A 27,143-nucleotide genomic window follows, 5' to 3' on the forward strand; every position below is an offset into this window, starting at 1 on the left:
CCTGAGGAAAAAGGAATTGTGAATGCTCCAACCTAGAAACTGCGTATGTTTTGACAGTGAAACTGCGGAAATGTATACCTCAGGTTGCCGAATTGTAGAATTTCTGTCATTCTATATTTTCTACTGAAGAAATTACTCAAGTACGTTTCTAGAAAACTCAAGTGATTTTTCTTCTCAGTATGAAGAATATTCAGTGAAAACAAGCCTTGATGTTAGTTTGGTCTCTTCAAAAGATAAAATAGGAGCTGAGATTTTGAAACACTGTATTACACTGGAATCGCAAGTGCTGCATTCGCGTTTTTGCAGTTTCACCGTCAATATCCCAGTTTGCGACTTAGCAAACTTTTCGTCATACTCTTTTTTTTTATCTCTTAAACCGTTGGTTGTAGAGCAAAATAGAGCAAATTTGCCAGCCTTCCTGATAGTCTTTAATTACTTTTGTATTCCCCATGAGCCTACTGGGATCAGGGGCCCTGTGGCCTCACTCTAAATTTTTGAAACTTTTAAGCTACTCAATTTTTTTAATGCCATTAAAATGGATCCATTTTTGCAACAGAAAATTGCAAATATCTCCTGAACCATTGACCATAGAGTGAAACGGAGCAAGGTTGCCGGCTCCCTTAAATCCTTCGAGTCTGCATGAGACTCCCCACCACTATACTAAACTAAAATACCCTATACTACCAAACTACCTATAGGTACCTACAGTCTATCCTACCAAATTGTATTTTATTTAGTCCAAAACCTTAGTAAAATTTTTACTTCTGCATAGTTAGAAGCTATGCTATAAAAAGTTTCTAATATTCAAAATTATTAAATTTTGCATGAGGAGTTTTACTGACAAAACAAAACTAGATTTCTTTTTTTTCCCCCTTAAAAAATTGTTCATTCTATTATAAATCTATAAAAATAAAATAGGGGCACTTACTGGTGGATATATTCTTCGATTATTTCAGTTAGTTTTCGGACAAAAAACTACATTATTTAATGGGTGGATGTATTGAGCTAAATGGAACAGTTCAGTTTTTGTGAGTACAAAAATAAAAATTATCTTGATTTTGAAAATAATTTATTGTAAATATGGGTAAAAAAACCTTTGTGAACATATACAACTGTTTACGATACTTTTTTCTTCAGAGTAATATGGAACTACAAACAATCACTTGAATTTCACTTGAGGACAACTGAGCTCTTGGAGTTGGATTGCAGTTTTAAAAAATTTAAGAATTCTTAGTGCATATGAATAACCAGTGAAAAATCACCTAATATTTATGGAAATTTTATTTTTTTACCTATGGTTAGCAAGAATGAACTAACTTTTCATGCTTGAAAATATTCATGTTCAATTCTAATACTTTGCCCAACTGTGTGTCAAGATATGAGTTGCAGTTCGGAAAATTGAGGTATTTCATCCTATCACTAATCAGTGATGAAAAGGTACATCGTTTGGCACAAGAATAAACTAATATTCTCGGAAATTTTAACTTGCATTACATTTTCCTCACTTGAAAAAACTTTTAAAGGTGAAAAAGTGACCAGCCTTTTCTTTTTTCAGAAAGTTAGGTCAGTGCAAATACTACATTCTAGGCGATGGAAAATAACTTAAACCTAGATAGTAAAAACAAATTAGGGAACTATTTTTGGTATGAAAAATTTACATAAATTATTGCACGAAATATTTTTAGATATGATGAAGTCTGTTTTGAATTTTTATGAATTATCTGGGAAATTATACAAAAAAATTTAATGACTTTATCGAGGCAATTACAAATACAAGAGTAATTTGAAGAAAATGGTACTTTAAAAAAAAAAAATTATATGTTACATTAAGTTAACAGAAATTTTCAGTGGGAGATAACATAGTGGTATGAACAGAGTTGCTTGCAAAAATGCTGGTTAAGATATATACTTTGGCAGCTACGGCTGCGATAAAACTGTGATAACTGTAGGGTTGCCACAGACTTTGAGAAATGAAATTCCCTGACATTTTCTAATATCCCTGACTAATTTCAGTGAAATTATTTTGGCATTTCACGCTTTGCGGGATGATTAAAAATTGTGACTTCCAAACCTGAGCACTCCATAAAATTGTTGTTTGAAACGTCAAACAAATTCTGGGAAAATAAATAAAAGCGATTAGACGATTTTTCCAGACAGTTCACGGTTCTCGTGGTTTTACATCACTGTGGCAACCCTGTAACAGATAGAAACCCTTGGAAGACATTTTTCCCCACCTCCTGGTAGAAAATACCAGTCCAGAGCTAATGAGTTAAAAATCCATAAAAAAGTATGAGCAAATAAAAAAATCATGTACGTACAAAAACTCTACGATTCATAGATATAGGTAACTGTACAAAACTAGCAACAATGATAAAACTAGATACTAACATATATAAAAACAAACTGAGAACAATATCGTATTTCCTTTGGGAAGTACAATAAAAGAGAAAAATGACTTGAGTTCAAAAAGGCTGGAAGATGGTAAAATAACTTCGGTTCAAAGGAATACACAATCTTAGATCAAATTTATGAAAAATAATGGAGGAAGAAATTAACTAGTGCTCCCCTCTCTTATTGCTTTGGGTAAATAAAACTAGAATTCCAGAGGTCGATTCTAATTTTTTTACTGGTTACTAACCTAAATAGAGCAGGGTTCTGGGTAATTTCTGTTTTAAAACTCACTGATCAAGTAGTTACATAGTGCTAAATACCATTTTGAAATCAATCTATTAGGTTGGAAGACTAATGGAAGCCATTGCCTCATTTAAAAGGTGATCAGAATCTTATTTTAGGCGAATGGAAAAAGGAACAGAGAAATCACAAGATAATTCTTCCAGCAACTGGAATTTTTCTTCTCTCTGTGCGCACGATGAACTTGGTAAAAATATTCTTAAAAATACACAAATTTTCTTAACTTTCTGTTGAGATCTTGTCTGACAGACTGGTGGTCTGAGATACGTGAGAAGGTGATGGATCGCCTCGCTTTTTGGCGGTGTACTCTACTATACAGAAGGAGGCTGTGCCTATTGTTGCGAAAATCACCAACAAAGACAGCTGGACCGTTAAGTAGAATGTGTCCGAGTAGAAGAAACTGATGGCAGCAGCGATTGACTAAAACAGAAGAGAGTGAAAGAGCTGAGACAAAAATCAAAACGCACAGCTTCTAGAAATGAGTGCATGATCCAAATTCCGCTAATAATGTTAGGTACTTTAAAAATGGAATGAATGCCTGCTCGAAGGAAAATAATTCTGAAGAGATGATGCTGATGTTACTACTTTCACAGGAGAAATAGACATGGAAATAATGGCCTGATTGCTGTCCAAAAAAGATACGAAGATTAAGCCGGGTCCACACAATAAAACACTCGCCCAAGTAACAGAACCTTGTTTGAGTGGTTTGAGCTTAAAAATTAGCACAAAATAATAAGTTTTGTTTGTTTACTAAGTTTCTATGTTCAATACTAACTAAGATATCACTGATAAAAAAACACAGCATATGATGTCATCCACAGTGGTAAAGCATAACCGTGGTTTCTCCTACCTTGGTTTTCATCAATCTATGATATACAGATTTACACCGGATGATGAAACGGCGCACAATGTGGTATTGGACCTAAAAAGCTGGCCAAAACTATTTATCACCAGATATCGCCGAGTTTTAAAAATATTTTACAATCAGTACTTCTTCTTAAGTGATAATATGCACAATTTAACCACCTAACACATCATATGACAATTTGCGGAGAGTTTAAAGAGGGTGCAAGAAGCCCTTCAAAAAGCCTTTAAAAGGACGCAAAGTATCTAACTAAAGCGGTGCATTTAGACGAGTTTCTCCTTCACCTATGGTCTACTTTTCGAAATAAGGACTTTCTATTACCTCATTAATGGTTTTTTTTTAAAACAGCGTAAGTCACTTCAAAATTTTTGACGAAACAGCCGATCTCTCACATTGAGGAGTAATTGTACATTTCTCAAAAAAATTAATATGAATCATTCTAGATATTAGATTTTTGACAGTTTTGAGTCAAAATTAGTGCTAGTATGAAAGTGCCGGGACCTCCATATGATGATTTGAGGATAAATTATAAGATGAAAATGAATTTTATCATAATAAGAACCATTGTAAGGACAGAAAGCACCTGTGAAAATTATTCATTTTGATGGGTTCCTTCCTAACCTATGGTCCACATCTTAAAGTGAGGCACTTTACTACAAAATTACCACAAATCTCACTTTTACGAGGCTTTAAATGTGCCTCACAGCGTATTTTCATGGTGCCAGAGGGCCACTTTTAAAGCCCCATCCCCGGGGCCGCATGGACTCAAATTTGTCTGTCAAAGTAAATCATGGCACAAATATGTCTATACTCAAGAATAATGCACGAAGAGATTGTTAGATAACGGATTAAACACTTTTGCAAGACTTTAAAGTGACCCTCCCATCTGCTTTCAAATTATTTTTTTTATCCCTCTTTCGAGGGCGTAGGGGCCAAAGAAACAGGTTGCGTGACCAAATATCACCCAATTGGTATTAAATGGGTCAGAACTGTTGGAAAAATACAATTTCAGTCGTTAGTATCGACATGATTTTTCCCATTCATGTTTGTGAAAATCGCTCAAAAGTCCATCTTTAAAGTCAAAAATTTCAATTTCCTCAGTTTTCCTCAGTCTGTCACCCCTGAATCCTGAAAATACCCACTTCGGACTATAACATCCCGCCTCAAACTGCTTGAGAACAGTTGAGAGAAAAAAGATATCGGCCTCTGAATTTCGAAAAAAACGTTTACTTTTACATCACTTTTCAACTTCCTGTGAAATTCACTAAAAAAAGAAATTTCGAAAATACTGTGGTTAGTTGTGTAGAATGTACCCCTATGAATGTGTTGCATATCGCCGAACTTCCCTCTCATGATCGCACAATAGAAGTAAACTGATCGACGAGTAGCGCGCCGAAACATATCAAAATAATCGCTGAGAAATAGGTAACTTCGTGGTCTCTTCGCGGGAAATTGAGCCACTCGAAAAATGGTACATACATGTCGACTAGGGTAAAAAACAGTGTAGATTTCGAATATCACATTGGTTTTCCACTAAAAAAAAATTTAAAATTGAGGTTTTGGCCAGGTTTTTCGGTCAAATACCACAGTGTGCGGCGGTATGCACGTGGTGGATGGTGTTACACACTGTGTTTTTTGATGGGCAATATTCCCGTTAATATTGGATGTAGAGATTTGGCTTTCAGACGGATCTTATTTATTTTTGGAAATCTACATGCTTGAATCATAAAAACACTCTGTTAATAATGCAACTGACCCACTCAAGAGAAAACTAGGACCGAAAAAAGTTTAAAAATTAAAATAAAGTGATCAAACTGAGACTCTGATCTGTATTGGTACTAAAAATTCATTCAGAGACAGTGTCATCTTCAAATAGCAATATCTATCAATATGGAGGCAGCCTCCATGAATTTAGGTTTAAATGACAACCAAATTGTCAATCTACATATATTCAAAATTGATATTGCTTTTATCTCAATTTTCTTATTTTAGCACTACCATTAACCATAAACATAGAAGGAAACTAATGAGTAATAACATACCTACATAAACTTGGAAACCACAAGAGGTGCCCTGCCTTCTGCTTACATGCAATCAAGAACTGAGTCCTTCATGCCTGTGCTCAAAATACTGTCTCCAAAACCAGGAGGAAAACAACGTAGGGCTATGAATTTACCTCCCAGAAATTAAAATAGTTCAAAATTGGTGAGAAACATACGTGTGATGTAAAACTTTTAATACCCTACCTGCATGAATTTGAAAACGGCGAAAGCCGGTGCACTGTCCTCCGAGTACATGCTACCCAGGATTGAGTATATTTGTGTGCTGAATATACTGTCTCCAAATCCAAGGAGGAAACTACAAAGAATTGCTATGAATTTACTGAAAAGAAATAAACAAGAGAAGAGATAAATTAAACTTAAAATTAATCAATTTAATTAGAAGAAATGGAATTGAAATTAAATTTACAAATTGAGGAGAGAAACTGAAGACTTTTAAAAAAAAAAAAAAAAAAAAAAAAAAAAAAAAAATGAATTCGATTAGATGATCTTGATTTAGAGTAAGATATAGAATATACGAGAATTAGGCAAGGAGAATTAGTTTTCAGTTCATTTTTCAGTTCACAGTCACCCTTCACATGATCAGACTGTCAGACAAAGGTAAAAAGAACTGATATTATCAGGGACAAATGGTTTACTTACTTTGGTGTGATGTAAGATTCAATGGTGGTATCCTTGCTGATGGTGGCGTCATTAGGAACATTCAAAAATATGAGGAAGAAACTCAGGATGTGAATGATGAATCCTGCAATAACAATTGCATCTCGACCCCATCGTGCGGTCTTCTTTCCCATGATACCAAAAAACAGGCCACCTGTTCATACAGTAGAAAATTAAATAGACAAGCGTAGACCTCGAAACTGACAGGACGAAGGGGATTAGAAATCTCTTTTTACATCTGTTTGAGTGCGCATGAATGGACAACTACTTCTGGCTTATATCAAGCAATGTACAAGGTATTTACTAAGACTGGTTGAAAAACCTGGGAAAAATGACGTATAGCCTCGAAATTTGGAGCTCATGGCCTGAGAATCAACCGCCTGCACAATCGCACTCTGATAGGAAAATACTGCACTAAAAGGATCAATGAGCAAGAAATTACACACTTTCCAGGTTGTTTTAAAGAACATACCATGCAGCAAACAATTCTGCCCCTAATAGCAAAATTTCTGTACTACTTTTTTAGTACTTCTAGACAACTCTCAAAAAATCAGTGCAATTTCTGAACTTTCTGGACCAGTAGACATTCACACCCCCCCCCCTCCCTCCAATTTGTACTATTAGTTTCTGTTGACTGTATTTACTTATTTTTGTTGTTGTTGATAAATTCGTTTTTTCATCTTTACCATCTCTTAACGATAAACAATGTAATAAAAAGAAAAAAACAGAACAATTTGAAATTAAGAGACAAAAATCCATCCTGGTACATTCATTATGATTATGTTGATATTTTACTACTATAGAGGCTTTAATGTATCAAGCTATAAGATAAAAACTATAAAAAAAATAAATAAAAACATCCCCCAGCAATTTGGCATTTAGCCAAAATAACAATGAGAAACTTAAGAATGCAAATAAGATGAAAAGATGCCTCCATACCGAGAACTTCACCAAATCCAACAAATATGCCATTCATTCCAACAAGTTGTTTGGCCGCATCACCAAAGTGTTTAATCTTTCCCAAACAGGTTCCATAGACGCCACTGTAGAATGATAACTCCAGACCTGGAAAAAAAGTTTTGATTCATAAGTAAAAAAGTCAATACTTTTGACAAAGAGCATACACTTGATATTCATTTTGAATTCGTTACAAGTACACTGATTACTCTCAAATTGAAAATACTAAATTTGATAATTCATTAATTACTCAGATCAAAACTTGAATCTGATTATCAAAGACTTCGTTCACATAATGTAACATCACAATTGACATTAAAGACACAATGTCATGACATCTTAAATACGTGGAAAAATGCCTCAAGAAATTACAAGAAGAAACTTTTAATTCTACTTGATTAAAAAGTAAGCGGCATATCAATCATTCTCCAAAGACTCCTACAGGAGGGAACCAAGAAATGATCATCAAAAATAAATTTAAAAAATCAAATCAACAGATAAAAATCGGACATGAATAGAAATCCGAGTATAAAATGCCACTTGCACCTACCTGAGTAGAAAAATGTTAGACACAGTAACAGCATGTCTTGCGTTGATAGGAGAGAAATGGAGTTAATAAAGGCCGCAAGAGGTCCTGCTTCTCGCTTGTTAGCAAGTTCTCCATCGACACTAATTGGTGGTGGCAAAAAAGCGAAAAAGACGATTCCAACAATGCTCACTGCCGTTAGAACAATCAAAACAAATGTTCTGGTATCCGAGTCAATACTTTCTTTACCTTGGAATGCAATGTATACAAAGGTGTTTCCTAGGAACATACTGAAAGAAAGCAAATGACAATTAAGTATTAAAGTTGGTAACAAGACACTATCATAAATTCAACAAGGATGAAAGAAGGCAAAGTCAATTTTTTCAAACTGATAGAAAAAATTTAAAGTGAATTTAAATGATTTATTCGGTTGGTTTGTTTTATTTTTATTTTTTTTAGGAAATAGAGAATATTCTGTTTTTCACTATTGTAAATATTTATATTGTTATTATCAGTTTGAACAGTGAATTGCCAATTAGGCGATGCAGCTTGGTAATTCAACATGATTTGCTATGATAAGAGGTGCGTAAACTGTGCATAATCTGCTTCCATCACAAATATAGTGTATACCAACAACAGTAAAAATGGATAAATTTTGACGGCACATACGACCAAGAATATCAGTGTCAAACAATTGAAATTGAGGTCCTGATACTTCTGCTTTTATAAATAGCAAATTAATAAATCTTCACAAGAATATCGACGAATATCAGATCTGACAGGACATTTTAAAATTAGTACCAAGTGCAAAAAATGTACTCCTGGAAAAGTGCGATTTTGCAGCTTCCATATGTCGACACGATCACGATTAGAGTTCAAAATCACTTATCCATATTGAAAGCACCATAATGCTTTTATGAATATAAAAACAATCCCATTTCCTTGCAATTTATTCTCCGAGTAAGAGAAAGTTTTCCTCAGAAAGCTCAATTTTTTTTCTTTCAACTGGATTTTGTCCGACTCGCTTTTTTTGAAAAGTTTGTCTTCAAGGACTAGAGTTTGTTTTTCTTAGACTATCATAAGGATTTAATTTTAGTGGCAAGAATAAAATTATTCAGACTCATAAAAAATTGGCAAACCTAGATTGCATGAGTGCCCAGAACACACCAGAATCTCTGGCTAAAGTGCTGGCATCAGCGTTTATGGTCAGATAATTTCCTTGGCCGGTCCAGATTAACGCTGCTCCAAACCCAACAATCCCCGAGACCAAGTACAAGAGCCATGCACTTGGGAAGAAGAAAGAGGCAATAAAGGTACTGAAAAAAACAAAAGAATTTTAAAGGTAAGAATTTCATGATACACGAACATGCAGTTTATTTGCTCAATCTTTTTTTATATAATGCCATGTGAAGCTTGGCAAATATCTTACGATTCTTATAATTTATATGATTAATACGGTGATTCAGGATGAAAATCAAAAATGGTAACGGTCAGAGCTAGTTTATAGGGGCTAACATTCTCCTCAAAATCGCATGCCCATAGAACAACATCCTTTTGAAGCTAAAGATTAATCCCAAAAATTAATCTGATCCGAGTGATTTGCTGAGGGCGAGGGATAACTAACTGACGATTAAAAAAGGGGGGAGGGAGAGTGCGGTTTATTGATTACTGACAGCTTAGAAAGCCAGTCTCTCTCGCATCTTTCTATCTTGCTTGACCCACAGTAGAGCTGTCTCGCTCTTAATTTCAAGCCAACAACATCCCATTTTTCTCAATGAAATGCAGCATTAGATTTCACTTTCACCTCATTACATTCTTCATTTTATCAAAGCTTCGGCCTTTGATAGATATTCTGATTATTCCATTTCCTTTTTTATACCTCATTGTGACATAATGTCATAAAAACGATTGGGATACTGCTTACCTATCAATAATTTATTGTTTAATCTACTTAACTCTATCATTTTTAGCCTGGTATAAACTTACGCATAAGTAACAGCTCCGATGACCATGGCCATTCTTGGTCCGATGAGACTGATGATTGAAGGGGTTGCCCAGTTTGTAATGGCAAACACTCCATAGATAATCGCCAGACTCCAGAATCCATTGCCTGTAAAACCGGGGATACTATCCAAAATTGTTTTCTGAAACATGGAAAAGGGCATAAAGTAGATACTTCAGTCTAATAATTAAATTATCAAAATAAGAACATGTATAGGTAAACAGACAAGGGGGGAGAAAGCTGATCTGAAGTATATTTTTGGTGAGCGCTGATGTAAAAAATTGACCTTCTTTTTTTTGATCAATTTGGTTTTGCTAGGAAAAATCTACATTTTCCCGGAACGCTGTACTTTCCCGAGGAAGGTTCAAATTTCTGGAAAATTGACGTTCGATAAAATTGAAATATTTGGGGGGAAAACCTGCAGCAAAGTGTTACAATGTATACTCTGCCAAGAGACCCATTGAACCTCTAAACGCGTGGAGTACCTAGGAATCAAAAATAAAACGACCAACGGCAAAAACCTCTTTTCCCCCGACATACCGTGCTCTACCTTGGCAAGGCAATAAAAATATGCTCTAGACTACTAGCCTTTTCCTCATTACTTGGACCGTGCTAAGCAGAAGCGAACCAAGCAACATCAGCTATTACCGAATTTCATTGGACACAGTTTAATTTTTTACATGAAAACGAGTGCAGGGCCGAATTTAGGGGGTGGCCACCTGGGCCATGGCGGGAAATCTGGGGGCGGCAAATTTTGCAATGTTTTTAAATGTAGGTATAAAAAAATCGGATTTAGAAAAAAAAATTACATACGAGAAAATGCGGCAAAATCTCTCATTTCCTGAGAGTAGTAATTCTTAATTTTGTCGTCTTTCAGTAATACAAGAGACAGCACCTTTAATTAGTCGAGTCAAGACAGAAACCAAACACGCAATAAGGCCAAACACACAGTGCGGTCACTGCGGTCAGCGTGAAACGCATAGCGCCTACAAGCCTGCGAGAATACTTCACGCATTGCGTCAAACACACTGCGTTCAGCAGCGGTCGGCGTGAAACGCACAGCGCCTACAACACTGTAGGAATACTTCACGTATTGCGCCGAACACGGTGTGGTCTGCGCGGAACGGTGGTGGAAGTTCAAATCATTAAACCACATTTAGGTTTGTTCTTTCATAATTTTTTCGTTCATCGTTCATTTCTGATAAATGGGAGGCCTTGACCACACAGAGCTAGGTTTACGGAACTTAACTTTTGCGCAAAGTTCCATGAACGTTTGCTAATAGTGTTGACAGGGCTTTCTCAAAAAAATGTGTCCAACACAAGTAAACGCGCCTTATGCACCCCTCCCCCTCCGGCACGTTTACTTGGTGGTTTTTATTGATGTTTCAAAACGAAGAGGAGAAGGGGGCAGCAAAATACAGGCGGCCCATGGGCGGCAAGTAGGTAAATCTGGCCCTGAACGGGCGTGCGGATTTTTGAGCAAATTTCAGTGAATTTTTGCATAGTATGAAGCAAATTCTTTAAATTTTCAAAGGAATCCGCACAAACGTTCTCTTGTAAAAAATTAAATTGCCCAGTTAAATTTGGCAACAGCTGATGTGGCTGGGTTCCTTACTTACTGTTAAACGCGGTCCACTTATTTGCTAGGCAGAGTGTTGGACTGTTCCTATAGAAATATTCACATGTAGAGACAGTCGAATGGAATTTTTTCAACTGCACAGAAAAACTACATGGTCACAGAGCCAAGAATTCTATGATGGGACTACTTATTTTGGGAATTGGTCGGGAACTAGAGTGTGCGTAGTTCCCGGAAATGGAGTGTGCCCGGAAATAGAGCGATTCGCCGCGATGACACGCGAATCCTCGAGTGCCCGCAAAAATCCGAGTGACCACAACCACGAGATGACCGGAAAGCGCGCAACTTCCAGAGTTGCCATAATTTTTTCACTTCCGATTTCCATGACTTTTCCCTGACTCCAAAATTTCCCATTCCCTGACTTCTTCTGACATTCGGACCGAATTTTGAGATATTGTTTTTTCTTCGTTTCTTAAAATACGCTGACTTTCGCGAAACGTAGGACACAATTTCTTTGTTGAGAGCATGGAAAAAGGCACTCAGTACCTGGTTAAAAAATGGCAGGCCTTAAAAATGACCAGAATAGGTAAACGTCTGGAGGATCATTGACATGCACATTGACGGTGTAAGTCGGCAATCACATAACTAGGTTTGCGACGTCGCAAAATTCCTGTCATAGGTACTTTCTTTTTTAAACGCACAGCCACTGAACGGCAATTCTTTAAAACTGCCATGATTTTTCTTCTGTCCAAAGAAAATTCTGCAAAAACTTCAAGGACGGATGTCAATTTGTTCTAAAAAAAATAACATAGAGGCGGAGGGTTCCGACACTAGTTTTTATGGTATAAGTTTAATACGAATAGGTATACGTTATACTTTGAGCCACGCACCGAGATGCGTGTTTTTCTGGGCACGACGAATGATTATTTTATATCGATGGTCAAACCGCGATCACAGGAGGTAATCCGTAATCATCGAGAAAAAAGTTAATTTTTCGCGTGAGGACCAGCGAGCGAGACTGCGTCATTGGCATACATTCTTGGGCGTCTGCATGCTCAAAGCCAAGGTGGAATACTGATTACTATCAATCTACGTCGCAAAAAAATACCAATGCCTCAGGAGACCTCTCGATTTTTCCATTTCACTCTTAGAGAAAACACTCTTATCATTTGCACGGAAGAAAACATATTCTTTACGAGGATCGAACCGCGTGCAGCTCGAAGCGTGTAAGCTTTTGATCCACGCTGACGAAATTTCTTGTCACCGAAACCAATCTTCGGTTAAACTAACCGAATCCTGCGATAAAGGAAACGAGTCTTGGTATGGCGACAAAAAATTGGGTTATTGGACCAAAGGTCGTTTCCTGTAATCGAAAACTTCCGTTACCTATCGCAAAATCTTGCATACTTCGCACATGAACCGCGGATTTTTGATTCGGAGGGCCTAAATATGTTGATGCCATGCGAAGATGGGGAGCAAATACATTGACAGGGCTGCCACTTTATTTGGGGACTCTTAAGCTGAAAACACGGCATCACTCCTAATGTATTTGCTCCCCATCTTCGCATGGAGAGTTTGTCTTGATGTAGAGGTGGACTTTCAGGATAGCGTGGGATAGGTGTCCCCTCCATTTTGGCCTCAGCTTGAGAACTTTTTTTGAGCTTGGGAGATGATTTTAGAGAAAACCAGTCGCACCATCGTGATTCTCGCGAATTTTTACAAGAGAATCAACAGTCAAATCGCAAATTTCTCACACATGCAACAACTCCATTGTTGACATTTTCACGGAATAATCTTCGCGTATTGAAGAAAATTCCGCAAAAATGCAAAAGAATAATGTTCATCACATTTCCCTCTAAAAAATACAATGTGACGAGAGACCTGCAAGGTCGCAAATCGAAAGACGTGTTTTGCCACTTTCACCATCTTAAAAACTCCTGGTGCTTGAAACTGTTTGTCAAATAAACGTTCGGATTGGCCGTGACCCGATGTGCGATGGATTTCTGGACGCGGTCGCTCAGGTTCGGAGAGTTTGGGTCAATCACATCGGACCGCGGGGGAGGGGGGCAAATGCGCGACTATTTCACGAGCCAAGAACAACTTTTCGAGGCCACCCTCGAGCATTTGGCGCGCCGAGGAGGAGGATGATGCGGAGACCAAGAGGAAAAAACCGTTCGGATGTGGCGAAATTTCGTCCCATAAAACAATTACTTTTTAACAAAATGCATGAGAATTTTTACTTGAAATTCTCAGAAATGCTGAGATAATTAGCGGGTGAAATGTTCTAAAAAATGCTGAGGAAAGTATATGCATATTTCCTGGGAAATCCGTAATTGGTCGGAAGAATTTTGGCGACGTCTAGAGGTCCATGCGGCGATTTTCCTTAACACGACGACGCGACGCGTCATGGACACGTGGCGCCAATGATGTGACGCCTCTCATATTATTAATAATAGCTTCACTACGATTGAAAGGGGTGCCAGTGCATTCAAGATTGGAGTTTTGGAGCGAAGCAGGCGAGTGTCGAAAATAAACTCCAGGTGGGTCTATTTTGACAAGGTGGCCAGTTAAGGGTGTCTACTAAAACAGGTTGGCCAAAAATCAGTACTTTTAAAGTGCTTTTTCAGTACATTTCCAAGAAATTCAGTACCTCCTCAACAGAAAAATTCAGTATACTTTTTCAGTACCTCCATTTGACGAGATTCGAAAAATTCAAAAAATTGAATTTCTCGCTCAAACTGCGACAAAAATGACAAAAAGTGAGTATAATTCCGGACCTTCTTGCGGAATTTCCGCACTTTTTCAGTACTTCCGGACCGCCCTTAAAAAATCAGTACTATTTCCGGACTTGCAGACACCCTGAGTTTCCTCAATTGGGTTTCAAAATTGTCTGGCTTTTCAAAGTTTTAGACAATGCCGTTTCCTTACTTTTCTCTGTGGAAGCTGCGAAGAAAACGCATCACCTTAATGCACATTACTTACCAAATTCTGACAAAGTGGGATAATGATGATGACACGATGAGAAAATTACCGATGCTAATTATTATGAGTAGTATTAGTTTTTCATAATAATGATTTAATTTTATCGTAATTATTGTGTCTACAATTTCGATAAATCATTGTATTGCGATTCAGAGTGTCAAAGCACCAACATGTATAGAAGCGATTATCTTATATTTATCAGTGTTTCCAGCTTGCGCGCTTCACTGTTATTAAGTTGTTAGCTGAAAAAGAGGGCGTGCTGTTCGGTCTCAAATTAAATGGATGCGACGTTCCAGTTAAAAAAAAATCGATTTGAATTGCGGCTTGTAATGGAGGTATTGCGACATCCAATCTGTAAGAACTACAGTACCTGTATACGGTTACTGCTGAGCGATAACCAGGGATTATTCCCATTTTTAGTTACATTTTCAACATGAGAATTTCGCATGCGGAAAATCGAATTCATACAGGAAACGAAAACCGCTACCTTGGCAGTTTCTCATTGTTCAACTTGTCGGATTCTCTAAGGACAATGTATCACTAGACAAGGTAAAGAATTAAGCACTGACGCACAATTCTGACCAAATTTAGACAAGAAAAACTTGACATTCTGTTAGTGCGAGTATTTTTCCATTAAAAAATGCATAAAAGGGTGTGACTTTTAACTCGGAGGAAAAATCCTAATCGGAGGAAATAGAAGAGACACTATTTAATAGTGAATATGTATTATTCTACCTATCCTTCCCTATTGCTAATTCTTGTTGTTAATAAATAGTCGAGCTTTTCGTAGGAAATAAAACAATAGATTATTAAAAACATTCAAGTATCTGTGTTTTAAAAACCAGATTCTTAAAATTAGCATTCGTATGGCGAGTTGCTCCGAGTTCACCACGTCGAACCATCGGCCCGGCTAGCTCAGTCGGTAGAGCACGAGACTCTTAATCTCGGGGTCGTGGGTTCGAGCCCCACGTTGGGCGCTAACTTTTTACACCAGCTTTTTATATAATGTGAGTAAGTACTGTCTCCCCAAGGTAAAGTATGGACCAGTGAATAATAGCCTCCAGAGGAAACCACTTTGAGATAGGCTCAATTAGGTACATGGCGTCTCGCAGTCCTATTTTCATACTGGTTCGCTAATATTTTGATTCCTAGTAATTCGTTTGCATAGTTTTGTTCCTTCGAATAGAGTAAAATGATAATTTGAAATTAGCAAGACATACGATAAATATATACTTTTCCCTCATACACTATGTTCAATGGTAGCGGGGTAGCAGAACGAACATGCAAACACGTTTTTCGCACTCAGGTACGGCTTTCTCATATGCGGTGTTCGGCCTTCCCCGGGCGCCATGCGCCAAATGCGCCTAAAAATCGGGCCTTTACGGGCTGAATCCCGGCCTTGGACCTGGATACCTCGGCGCGCGTGCGGCAGACGAGTGGCGCGCATTCAAACTTATCGATGTCGGGCGATTAGACGCTAGACGTGGGATGCAGACGCAAAACGCAGCAGGGTAATCGCAGGCGAGGGCGACAGGGGTCTATTGACACCAGGTAGATTTTTGAATCGTTATCGAATGACCTTGATCGATATATTGCATTGTGAAGATAGGGATTTATCGATCGAGATCACTCGATAACGATTCAACAATCGAGGAGCAGGACCGGCTGCCAGTGCTGTCACGAGTGTCACGTGCAGAGAGAGTATGTCGACCACGCGTTGCTTCCACTTTACTTTCAATTATTTTAAGCCCCCGGCCCCAATCAACCGATGTAACATTCAACAATCTTCGCTGATTAGCCTCCAATTTCCGACCTATTGCCCCTCTCGCCTACACCCGCAACCCACAAACCGCGGCATGGGATTCCACATGCGCGGGTTATTTGGACTGCATTTTGCAATTTGGAACTATAAATTCTGGCTCGTCTGAAAAAACACTTATGTGCATAGGAAAACTAATAGCACATACGTTGTTTTTTAACCGGGCCAGATTTTATGGTTCCAAATTGCAAAATGCAGTCCTTTTGGCGCTCAGTCCAAAGAAACAGCGGACTGATGGACTGATTTAGTGGCTACGTCATTCGATAGTATATCGAACTCTTGGTTCAAACCAAAACAAATTAACATAACCTCATGAACGCTTTTTTCATGAGTTAATCGTGTTAATTTATTACAATTTAGTCATCAACCGGCCATAAATCAATTAAAGACTCATTGAACTTGAAAAATGTTGATTGCAAGAGACACTTGGACGCATTTTACCACGATGGCGCAAAGGGCGCAAACCACAAACAAGAAACAAGGTGCTGAGTTTGTTTACATTTGAACCAAGGGTTCGCTATTATGTCAATTGACGTAGCCACTAAGTCATTCTGTTGTTGAAATTGATAGACAAAGAAGACGTAGGAAGTATGGAGCAATCCCATTGGTTCAAATGGGTGGTTCTTACAGACTAAGGGGGTGAAAGATGGAATAACCATGGGGTCTTTCGTGGGTTGTCGTTATGGTTGGTCTATTACCTACCTCATTTGTCCATTGCAACTATACTCGAATAGGATCCCTCCATATCCCTATTTGCCTCTTTGCCTATCAATCTCAACAATCAGCCTGCAGGTATGAGCTGGACGTAGCAGCTGCAGAAAAGGACCATGCACATAATGTCAAATATTTTAAGTTTCTTTCATCCTCTTACAATCAGAGATATCTAGGATCCGCATACATAGTCGCCCCTTGATTCTCTTCTTTCTTTGAAAAAGCCCCTTTTGCAATAGATGAAGGATGGCATGAGGACCCCTGCTATCCCCTAAATCCGACACTGTAGGTAATTTAAGAAATAGTTCTTGCAAAGGAATTCAGAGATTCCTCCTTCTCCCCCCCCCCCCCCCCCCCCAATAAAGATTTCAAAGAGCTAGTGAAGCGAGTTTTAGAGATGATGATATCAGTATAGGTTCATACTCATCTTATAAGTTTTTCAAAATCGTGGAGTTTCCCCTACTGTATTTCACCTTTTTTGTGGCGGGGAATAATTTTAATCGTGAAATTTCACTCAAATCTTATGAAAATGGTCCTTTCTATGAAGCAATGCTTTGAAGATCCCCTTAAAGTCTCAAACCTACCTTGATATCCCTGGTAAAAATTGGCGATAGGAGCTGCGTTTCAAAATACCATAGGAGTTCTTATAGCCGACTGAAGAAGGAGATAGAGAATCATATAGCTGGCTGTAGAAAAGTGGAAAAAATTATACGGCCGGGCTACACGAAGCGATAAAAAATTATACAGCCGGGCTGTAGTTCCTATCGCCGGGTTTTACACTTCATCACCTGGCTGTTGCTTTTTCGCCATCGGCTATAAAAGGCTATAAGAAATTGTGTAGAAATTCGTGTGCTTTGAAAATCCTTAAGTTTGTACGGAATCATCTTAATATTTACAAAACGCACATTATATTTTCCTTTACTACATATTTTTTTTCATCAATTAAAATGAGGATAATTCATACAGAGTGTGCAAACATTTCAAAGTCGTGAGTTGAAAAACGCTGACTCCACGAGATTAAATATTAGAGCCTGACACAAAGCGGAGCGGCGGCGCACTGGCGCCTTCAAACCTAACGGGAATACTTCACGCATTGCGCAATGCATGAAGTATCCCTGTTAGGTTTGAAGGGGCCAATGCGCGTTCCGCGCTGGCTGCCCGCCCGCCGCGCCGCGCCGCAGCGTACCACGGCGCTTGAAGCAACTATTTCACACCAGAGGTATTGCACAGTATCATACAAAATTGCAGGCGCTCCAACATGTTAGGAATGGCAGGCATCCTTCAAAAGTACGGAGCTTTTCTCGCAAAATAAATCAATTTTTGCGTGAGCTTTGAGTCACCGACGGACCCGTGCTAACCACGACTCATGCAAAAAATGTACTTACAACTGGACTGCATTTTGCAATTTGGAACTATAAATTCTGGCTCATCTGAAAAAAGACTTATGTGCACAGGGAAACGAATGGCACATACCTTGTTTTTAAACCGAGCCAGAATTTATAGTCCCAAATTGCAAAATGCAGTCCAACTGTCCGTCACACGGAACGGAATTTTGATGGAGCGACTTATCGGTTAGTTTGGTGCTCGGAGAGCATGTCCGTCAACGGCGCAATAAGGCACTGTCTCTGCGAAGCGTGTCGCATCCGGGTTAATCATGACGGTTATTCGCGGCTTTTTCTTTCGATTGCCGTACGATGAAAGTGCTGGATTCTAGATGTGGGTAGCGAACTTCGCGAAATAAGAGGATCCAACAGGAATAAGTCCATGATAAAACTGTAGGTAAGTTTAAATGGGTCAGTTGCGCTGGTCGCAAAATCATGTTTTGACGCTCCATTCTTGGAGATCAGCTAAGAATAATGATACCTGCCCAAACAGCGACTTCATACGTTCAATATTGACCGAGATAGGTATCGGGCTTTGGAAAATTCGGGTTATGACGTCATCCACCAGGGTGGTGACACCCTTGGTTTCTTCCCTTTCATCCGAATTTCACCAAGATTAACCAGTGAAAATATGTGTTTCCTTGACAAATGAAAGCAAGGTGGAAGAAACCAAGGGTGTCACTACCACGGTGGATGACGCCATCAAACGAATTTTTCAAAGCGCGGTATCTGGGTTAATATTGAGCCTGGAGAGTTGCTGTTAGGACAGATTTTATTATTCTTGGCTGATCTACAAGAATCAAACATCAAAGCACGATTCTGTGACCAGCGCGACCATCAGCAAAGAAAAGAAAGATCACTGAATGGCCAAAGCATCAGATGAACGTCTGTTTTTGCTTTAATATACTTAGGTTACCCTGATTCCCGCTATACTCTGAGAGATAGTAAGACCAGGATGTCTACTAAAACAGGCTGGTCAAAAATAGGTACTCTTACGGTACTTTTTCAGTACATTCTCGAGAAATTCAGTATACCTCCTCCAAAAGAAAAATTCCGTACTTTTTCAGTACCTCTATTTCACGAAATTAGAAAAATTTCAAAAATTTGAAATTAAAAAAATTCCGAACCTTTTTGCGGAATTTCCGCACTTGTTCAGCACTTCCGGACCGCCCTTAAAAATCAGTACTGTTTCTGGACTTTCCGGAAATTCAGGACTTGTAGACACCCTGTAAGACAGACAGCCACGACGTTCAATCCAACATTCAAAATCCTAGGGTCAGTGGACCCCTTATGGACACGGGAAGACACGGGACCCCTTATGGACCCTTAGTAGTTTCAGGTTAAAAAACAAGGTGACAACATAACCAAACAACCTGAAAATCGCGTCAGCTGTTCTCTGGGATCAGCTGAATGATGAGAAAATTTTCATTTCATGATTGGTTACGTTGTCACCTTGTTTTTTTAACCTGAAACTACTAAGGGTCCATAGGGGGTCCACTGACCCTAGTTCCGAGAAAGAAATTCTACTACAAGTCGATACGAAAGTGAAAGACGGAGAGCTGAGCTGATGTGGGCGTAGTGAAAATATTTCTCTGCCACAGCACCAACGAGCTTTGACCACGTTGCTTGCGCTACCGGCGGTCGGTCGTGCTCGTACCGAACAGTTTCGGACTTGCTTCCAGATCAGCGAGGGAATCCCACGGCCGGGGAATCCCAGCTTAGGATCCTTTCCGCTTCCATTTTTACCTTGGAGGCCCCTATGTGGATCCATGGACCACAACTCGGGGACCAACACTCTAACTTTGACAGCGATGGACAAATTTTTTTTTTTTTTTTTTTTTTTTTTTTTTTTTTTTTTTTTTTTATTTTTTATTGGTATTTTAACAACAATCTACAATGACGCTTAAGATGAAGGCCACGGAGACTTCCAAATATTTTCCTTTTTTCGGGAACCTGGCGGATCCATTGAGATGTGGTTAGAATGAAACTTCGTGATGAGAAGAGCCTCAATCACACTTTTAAGTTTGAGTGCGCAAAAAAATTATATGAGTTGAATGCAAATTTTACATTCACAGCCAGTGTTCGAAACTCACAGGCGCCAACGCGCAAATGCGCCTACGAAATCGGCCATGGCGCCTAAAAAATGAAGCTTCTGCGCCTGTGCGACGCCGTGATACAAAGGCAAGAAGTCAATTTGGCCCCGAAAAAATCTTTAATGGCACCTTAAAAATCGACCTTGATGCGCAGCATGGCTCCCGAAACTCCAATGTGAGTTTCGAACACTGCTCACAGCAAATATATGTATGTTATGTATAGACTTGTTTCAATGCTGCACAATGCAAAGTTTTTGATGCTGTAACAAAGAACACATAATTTATCTGAAAGTGTAAATTTTACCAGTGAGGTTAAAGAGTCAGCGTATGAGGTTTCATTTTAGCAACAAGTCGTTAAAATTCTCAAGTTCCCCGAGAAGGGGCGAAAAACTACTTCCTAAGCAGCGAAAAACTCTCGATTATTTTCCGACGAAAATAACTTCAGAATTGATATTTGGGATCAAAATAAGGTTTTTGCTCTGTATAGTTTTCTTAAAAATAATCCTCCCCTCACAAAAATCCAAGCCCTCTCAAAACCCCCTTAAAATATGGTTTCGATTTTTTGGAGGTCAGAAATGTGTTTAAAAAGAAAACAAACATGAACAGGCAAATTTTCATTCATAACTGTGGTCACAATCAATAGAAAACAAATTCGGCCTTAACGTTGAGGGACTGAAATTTTGAGGAAGAGGGATTTTTTGGGGGAACGTCACAGAGATTAAAGTCTTATTTTTATCCCTAAAATCGATTAAGAACAAACCCGCGTTTAACTTCGGGAGACCCTGTTCATTTTGAGGCGGGAATGTTGAAGGTTCGTGAATTTCTAAAGCAAATTTTTTGACGAGGAATATCAAAATTTTGCCAAAGCGCTCAACGTAATTTTTGCGCCAATTTCCTTGTGAAACAATTTCTTTTTTTTGCCCAGGGTGAAGTTTGAAACAGACTCATTTGCTAAGGTGTCCGTTTCCGATGAAACAATATGCAAGCAAGGTATTTTCTCAAATTGAATTTGTGAGCTGACGCATCTGGATTTTCGAGTCCATCTTCTCGGTGCTCTGATAACTTCCGTTGTTATCATTTCAACCTGTTTTCCATGTTTATCAAGCCACCGCACCGGCCGGGCCGTTACAAGTAATGACGAAATAATAGATCAGGAGCCACACTATTTCCGACTCGGAAAGTGGGTGCGACAATTGTCTATCCCCCCCCCCCCCCCTCCTTATCCTCATCATGACTCGATACCCTAATTTTTATCCGAACCTCTTGAACTATAGATTTCTCTTCCATTTTTCTTGTTTACGGTTCGTTGTTGATGAGCAGGCGAGAAAAAACTCTTCCTTGCCGCACCTAATTTCGAGGAAAACTACCGTGCTAATGAAGAGCGCCGTAAAAGGATAATTAAAATTAAACGGGTTATTTGAAGAGCGTCGAAACCGCCAAATTTTCATCAATTGAATTGCTGACGGAATACTATTCTGCCGCACTAAGGAAGAACGCCGTATGAACATCCGAGAGTTGCCAGATTTCCTTCAATGAAATATTAATTTTTGAGGAAAGTTACGCATATTTTTTATTGAAATTTTCAGGTATTTGAGATTAAATTGTCAGAAAAAATTGAAGAAAAATATTCGTAAGTTTACCAGGGAATTCGTGTTTTATTAAAGAGGATTTGGCAACGTCTGAAGGTTCATACGGCGTTTTTACTTAGCAAGGCAGTATTCTCCGAGGGCGGATGCAACTCACTACCGAGCGATTCTACCAAAATTTTGCCGTGTTAAGGAGAAACGCCGTATGAGCATTCTAGAGTTGCCGAATTTCTTCCTATGAAATGTTATTTCTTGAGGAGAGTTATGAGGATACTTTATTGAAATTTTCAGATACCGTATATTCAATTGCGAGTGAAATTCTATAAAAAATCGGGAGAAAAATATCCACAAGTTTTCCAACAGATTCGCATTTTATTGAAGGGAATTTGGCAACGTCTGAAATTCATGCAACGTTCTTCCTTAGCATGACGGAAGTGCTCTTTGAACGTCTTTTTTAACATTTAAAAATGTGATTAAATGGGAAAATAGCGTAAGCCACCTTTCCAGGGTGCACCCGAGTGATAAAAAACATGAAGAAGGGCATAAACCACGATTTCCAATATTTTCATCTAACAAGCATACTATTTGGCCGTCATGACACTTCAAAATGGTCAAACTGAGCGGTTTAGTGGAGGAAGGATAATACCTGTTTTGAGTGGGTACCTCTTCAAAATTTAACCTAAGACCAAGATTTTTACTTCAAAAAATTTTCACCAAAGTTAAAAATGTCAAACCATAAAGTTTTTTTTGGAAGGCAACAACATCATTCAAACTGTAAACCCTGGTAAAAATTGGCAGTAGAATCTGTGTTCCAAAATACCATAGACCTACAGCCGGCTGTAAGATTTCCAATAGTTTCCATAGCGGGCAACACAATTTCTTATAGCTTACAGCCGATGGCGACTAAGCAACAGCCTAGCGATAAAGTGTATGCTAAACGTTACTAATTACGGATGCTAGGACTTAGTGAGTTTTTGGACTACCGCTCTCTTTTTGGGCCGCAGTATCTTGATTTAATTTGCGAGGAAAGCTCCGTACTTTTGAAGGATGCCTGCCATTCCTTATATGGATTACATTTCGCAATAAGGAACCACTATCTCTGGCTCTTCTGTAAAAGCACCTTTCTGCATAGAGAAACCAAAAGCATATGTGTTGTTCCTAGAATGAGCCAGAAATAGTGGTTCCTTATTGCAAATTGTAATCCATAAGTAGGAGCGCCTTCAATTTCGTAGGATACTGTACAATACCTCTGGTGAGAAATAGTTGCTTCAAACGCCGTGGTACGCTGCAGTGCGGCGCGGCGGGCGGGCAGCCAGCGCTGAACGCGCATTGGCGCCTTCAAACCTAACAGGGATACCCACACACCTCACAATGCGTGAAGTATCCCTGTTAGGTTTGTAGGCGCCAGTGCGCCGCCGCTCCGCTTTGTGTTAGGCTCTAATATTTAATCTCGCGAAGTCAGCGTTTTTCAACTCATGACTTTGAAATGTTTGCACACTCTGTATGGATTATTCTCATTTTAATTGATGAAAAAAAATATGTAGTAAAGGAAAATATAATGTGTGTTTCGTAAATATTAAGGTGATTCCGTACAAACTTAAGGATTTACAAAGCACAAGAATTTCTACACAATTTCTTATAGCCTTTTATAGCCGATGGTGAAAAAGCAGCAGCCAGGCGGTGAAGTGTAAAGCCCGGCGATAGGAACTATAGCCCGGCTGTATAATTTTTTCCACTTTCTAAAGCCAGCTGTATGATTTTCTATCGCCCTCATCAGTCGGCTATAAGAGCTCCTATGGTATTTTGGAACGCAGCTCCTATCGCCAATTTTTACCAGGGAAATTGAGTATCCAAGCTCTGAAATTCCCCAAAACAGTATTTATTTGAAGTCTTGACTCATCATAGGGATAAACTTGTCCAAAAATACAGGCTTTGAAGCTTTTTTTCATGAATCAACTCAACACTGCAGAGACTTGGGTAAAACATTAGAAATCTTCACTCTTTGTTGAGATTTCATTTCTCCGATGTATGTGATCAAATTCGTGAAAAGGGCCTGCAGGGCCGGATTAAGGGGGTGGCCACATGGGACTTGGCCCATGGCGGCAAAATTTAGGGGGCGGCAAATTTTGCAATCTTTTTGAATGTAGGTATCAACAAATGAGAGGAGACAATCGGATTCAGAAAATAAATTGCAAACGAGAAAAGGCGACAAAATCTCTCATTTCCTGAGAGAAAAAGTATAGTAATTTCTAATTTTGCCGTCTTTCGGTGAAACAAGAGACAACACCTTTAATTAGTCGAGTTAAGAGAGAAACCAAACACGCAATTTGACCTGGAACGGAGCGGCACGGCGCGCGGCGGTCGGCATGAAACACGTAGCGCCTACGAGACTGCATGAATACTTCACGCATTGCGTAAAACACACTGTGGTCAGCAGCAGTCGGCTTGAAACGCATAGTGCCTACAAGACTACATGAATACTTCACGCATTACGCCAAACAGTGTGGTCAGCAGCGCAGCGATCGGCGTGAAACGCATGGCGCCTACAAGACTGCATGAATACCTCACGCATTGCGCCAACACGGCGCGGCGGTGGAAGTTAAAATTTTTAACCACAATTATGTTTGTTCTTTCATAATTTTTTCGTTCTTTTTTATGAATGGAAGGCCTTGTCCAAACAGGGATGGGTTTACGGAACTGAACTTTTGTTAGTGTTGACAGGGCTCTTACAAAAAATGTGCCCAACACGAGTAAACGCGTCTTATACACCCCTCCCCCACCGGCACGTTCACTTGATGGTTTTTATAGATCGTATTTGACAGATCACACAGGTGAGATTATATTGATATCGATTGGTTCAATATGTAACCATAGCCTCAAAAGTCAATTTAGAAATCTGAGGTAACAGGTCTTATGTGATCGAATTTTTATTTTCTCGAGTACCATATGGCAATGAAAAGTGAAATTGTTAGGAATTATCTCATTTTCAGCTTTTCCAAATTAAATCTTAAAATTTTTGTTTGAAGTTATGTTCTATTGTTTTCACGGAAAAAAATTAAATGTTGCTTTAGCATTTATAATGTTAAAAAAATGTGCGAGAAGATTCAAATGCTGTTTTTACATTAAAAAAATGCTAACTTAACTACGGCCACGGTTAAATGAACAAATTCAAAAGTAAAGTTAGCATCTTTTAATGTAAAATCAGCATTTGAAACATCTCGCACATTTTTCCAGGATTAATAATGCTAATTCAACATTTCATTTTTTTCCGAGTTGAACCAAACGATACATCGAACCACTGTCGAATACGATCTATTGATGTTTCAAAACAAATGAGGAGGGAGCAGAAAAATACGGGCGGCCCATGGGTGGCATGTAGGTAAATCCGGCCCTGGAAAAGGGATTTCATCATTTGGAGGAAAATTTTCAGCAACTTTTTGAAAATGCATGGAAGAAGAAAATCTGAAAATTTGTCAGTTTTGTCTCAAAAATCTCAAAGATTGAAGGAGATATTCCAGTCCTGAGGTTCTAAGAAAAAAATTCTTATTTCGGTTGCGTCTTGGAAAAATGTGGTTTAAGTGTTTGTAAAATGTTAGAGACCGGAAGATAAGGTCCTTTTTCACAGATCCAGTCACATGTTGATCTCACACCAGAGGTTGATCTATGGTGTAATTTTAGCTATGCTAATACCCACATTTGATACGAACTACTCAAATGGAAACCGTAAGCGATAAGCAGACTTTATGAATGAATCCGTGAGGTGCGACAGAAGGGGTGTTTCATATAAAATTTCTATTGGACAAAGTTTAGTTTGAAAAAATCGTGTTTCTCAGTTTTACCATAGAATAAAGAGACTTTGACGACAGAAGCGAAAGCTCTGTAAGGACCAATGTTGACATTTTTCTTCTCAGAGTCGATCAATCTGGTACTTATTAAAACCAATTTCGAGGTTACCTACAAATATAAAAGTAGAAAAAAACATTAAATTTTAAGCAAATCGCAGTATTTCTCCGGTTCAACGATAGGTAAGTTTAAAGAAAACTCTCTCTGTTCCTAAAAACGTACGTATCCGCTATTATTGGACCTCTCTAAAACGTCAATCTACTGCAAACGTAAACAGTACTTATTAAAACAGCTTCCCTACGCTGTGCTTTGTTGACATGAAAATTGCAGTGGCTTACGCTCCTGTTGACGTTCGTCTTTATATTCTGCAGTTTTACCCAGTGCATAGTGGCAGGTTGTAAATTATAATCACAGACTAGCTAATTCTATAATTTGAAGCAAAGACAAGATGTTCATCTACTTCAATCCTAAGTAAATCCTATGGATTCTGTCATAATTTTTGAGAATCTAAATAGCTACTGAACATTTCTTGCTGATGTGATTACAAATTTTGGATGGTAACAGCTTCATTACATATACAAGTCAAGTAGTTCAGTAACTTCCTAAAAGCTCTGGCGGTTTTTATTTTCCATTTGATTCAAGTTCAGTTCAAAATCAGGACAACAGTACGCTGTTTCAAGTAGATGAATTTCAGTGTCATTACAGCTAAGCGTTGGTCTTGGTAAATTTAGTTCTATGTCACCACTTCAAATTAGAGTTTCCTTACGCAGGCTCTGACGCTCATTTACGCACACCCACAGGTGCAATGCGACTTCATTTTCGGCACAGATCTTAACATGTTAGCGCTCCATCTTCAGATCTTTGACCAAATATGATCATTTCACATTAGCAACTCCCAGCCACACAGTTACGAGGTAAATCATGATGATTATCTGGGAGAAGCCTGAAAGTTATACGCTATCCTTTTGATCAAAAATTAGCGACAGCCAGGTCGAACACCTGTGGATCGAAGAGAGCGATTGTAGAATGTCAAGAGAAGGTGGCAAAAGAGGAATAATCCTCCACTTACCTCGATGTTCCCCATAGTTTGAAATGCCGTAAAAACGAACATAAACCCCAGGCCGAGGAGTAAAACATTGACGAATCGTTTGTCTAAATCCATGTTGAAAATGCGAAGCAGACGGAGGCAGCGAAGGAGACACAAGCGAGATCTCATGGGATCTCAATTGATCACTGAACTGACTGGATAAACTGACGATTAATATGCAAGATCGCCGTGAGCGAGCTATCTCTCTCTCTCTTCTTTCTCCTCTTTACCTTTCCCTTTCACAAACTTCACGGACCATGTTATCGCACGGTGAATAACCACAACTCGTCTTGAGCAAAACAA

The 27,143-nt window shown here is 38.8% G+C and overlaps 1 protein-coding gene and 1 non-coding gene across 2 annotated transcripts; one reads left to right on the forward strand and one right to left on the reverse strand.

Moving 5' to 3' along the window:
* Positions 1–1,047: 1,047 nt before the first annotated feature.
* Positions 1,048–27,143, reverse strand: LOC109043757 (UNC93-like protein MFSD11). Its single transcript, XM_019061062.2, has 8 exons — positions 26,823–27,143; positions 9,746–9,903; positions 8,899–9,075; positions 7,784–8,049; positions 7,216–7,341; positions 6,259–6,430; positions 5,803–5,938; positions 1,048–3,111 (listed from the first exon to the last, which is right to left on the reverse strand). Exons 1-8 carry the CDS (start codon positions 26,967–26,969, stop codon positions 2,911–2,913), a joined length of 1,383 nt encoding a protein of 460 aa, XP_018916607.2. The 5' UTR covers positions 26,970–27,143; the 3' UTR covers positions 1,048–2,910.
* TRNAK-CUU (transfer RNA lysine (anticodon CUU)) lies at positions 15,224–15,296 on the forward strand. The gene has a single exon. It is a non-coding gene; the product is annotated as a tRNA-Lys (tRNA).

The sequence above is a fragment of the Bemisia tabaci genome, chromosome 4 (genome assembly GCF_918797505.1).
Source record: "Bemisia tabaci chromosome 4, PGI_BMITA_v3".
NCBI classification, from domain to species: Eukaryota; Metazoa; Arthropoda; class Insecta; order Hemiptera; family Aleyrodidae; genus Bemisia; species Bemisia tabaci.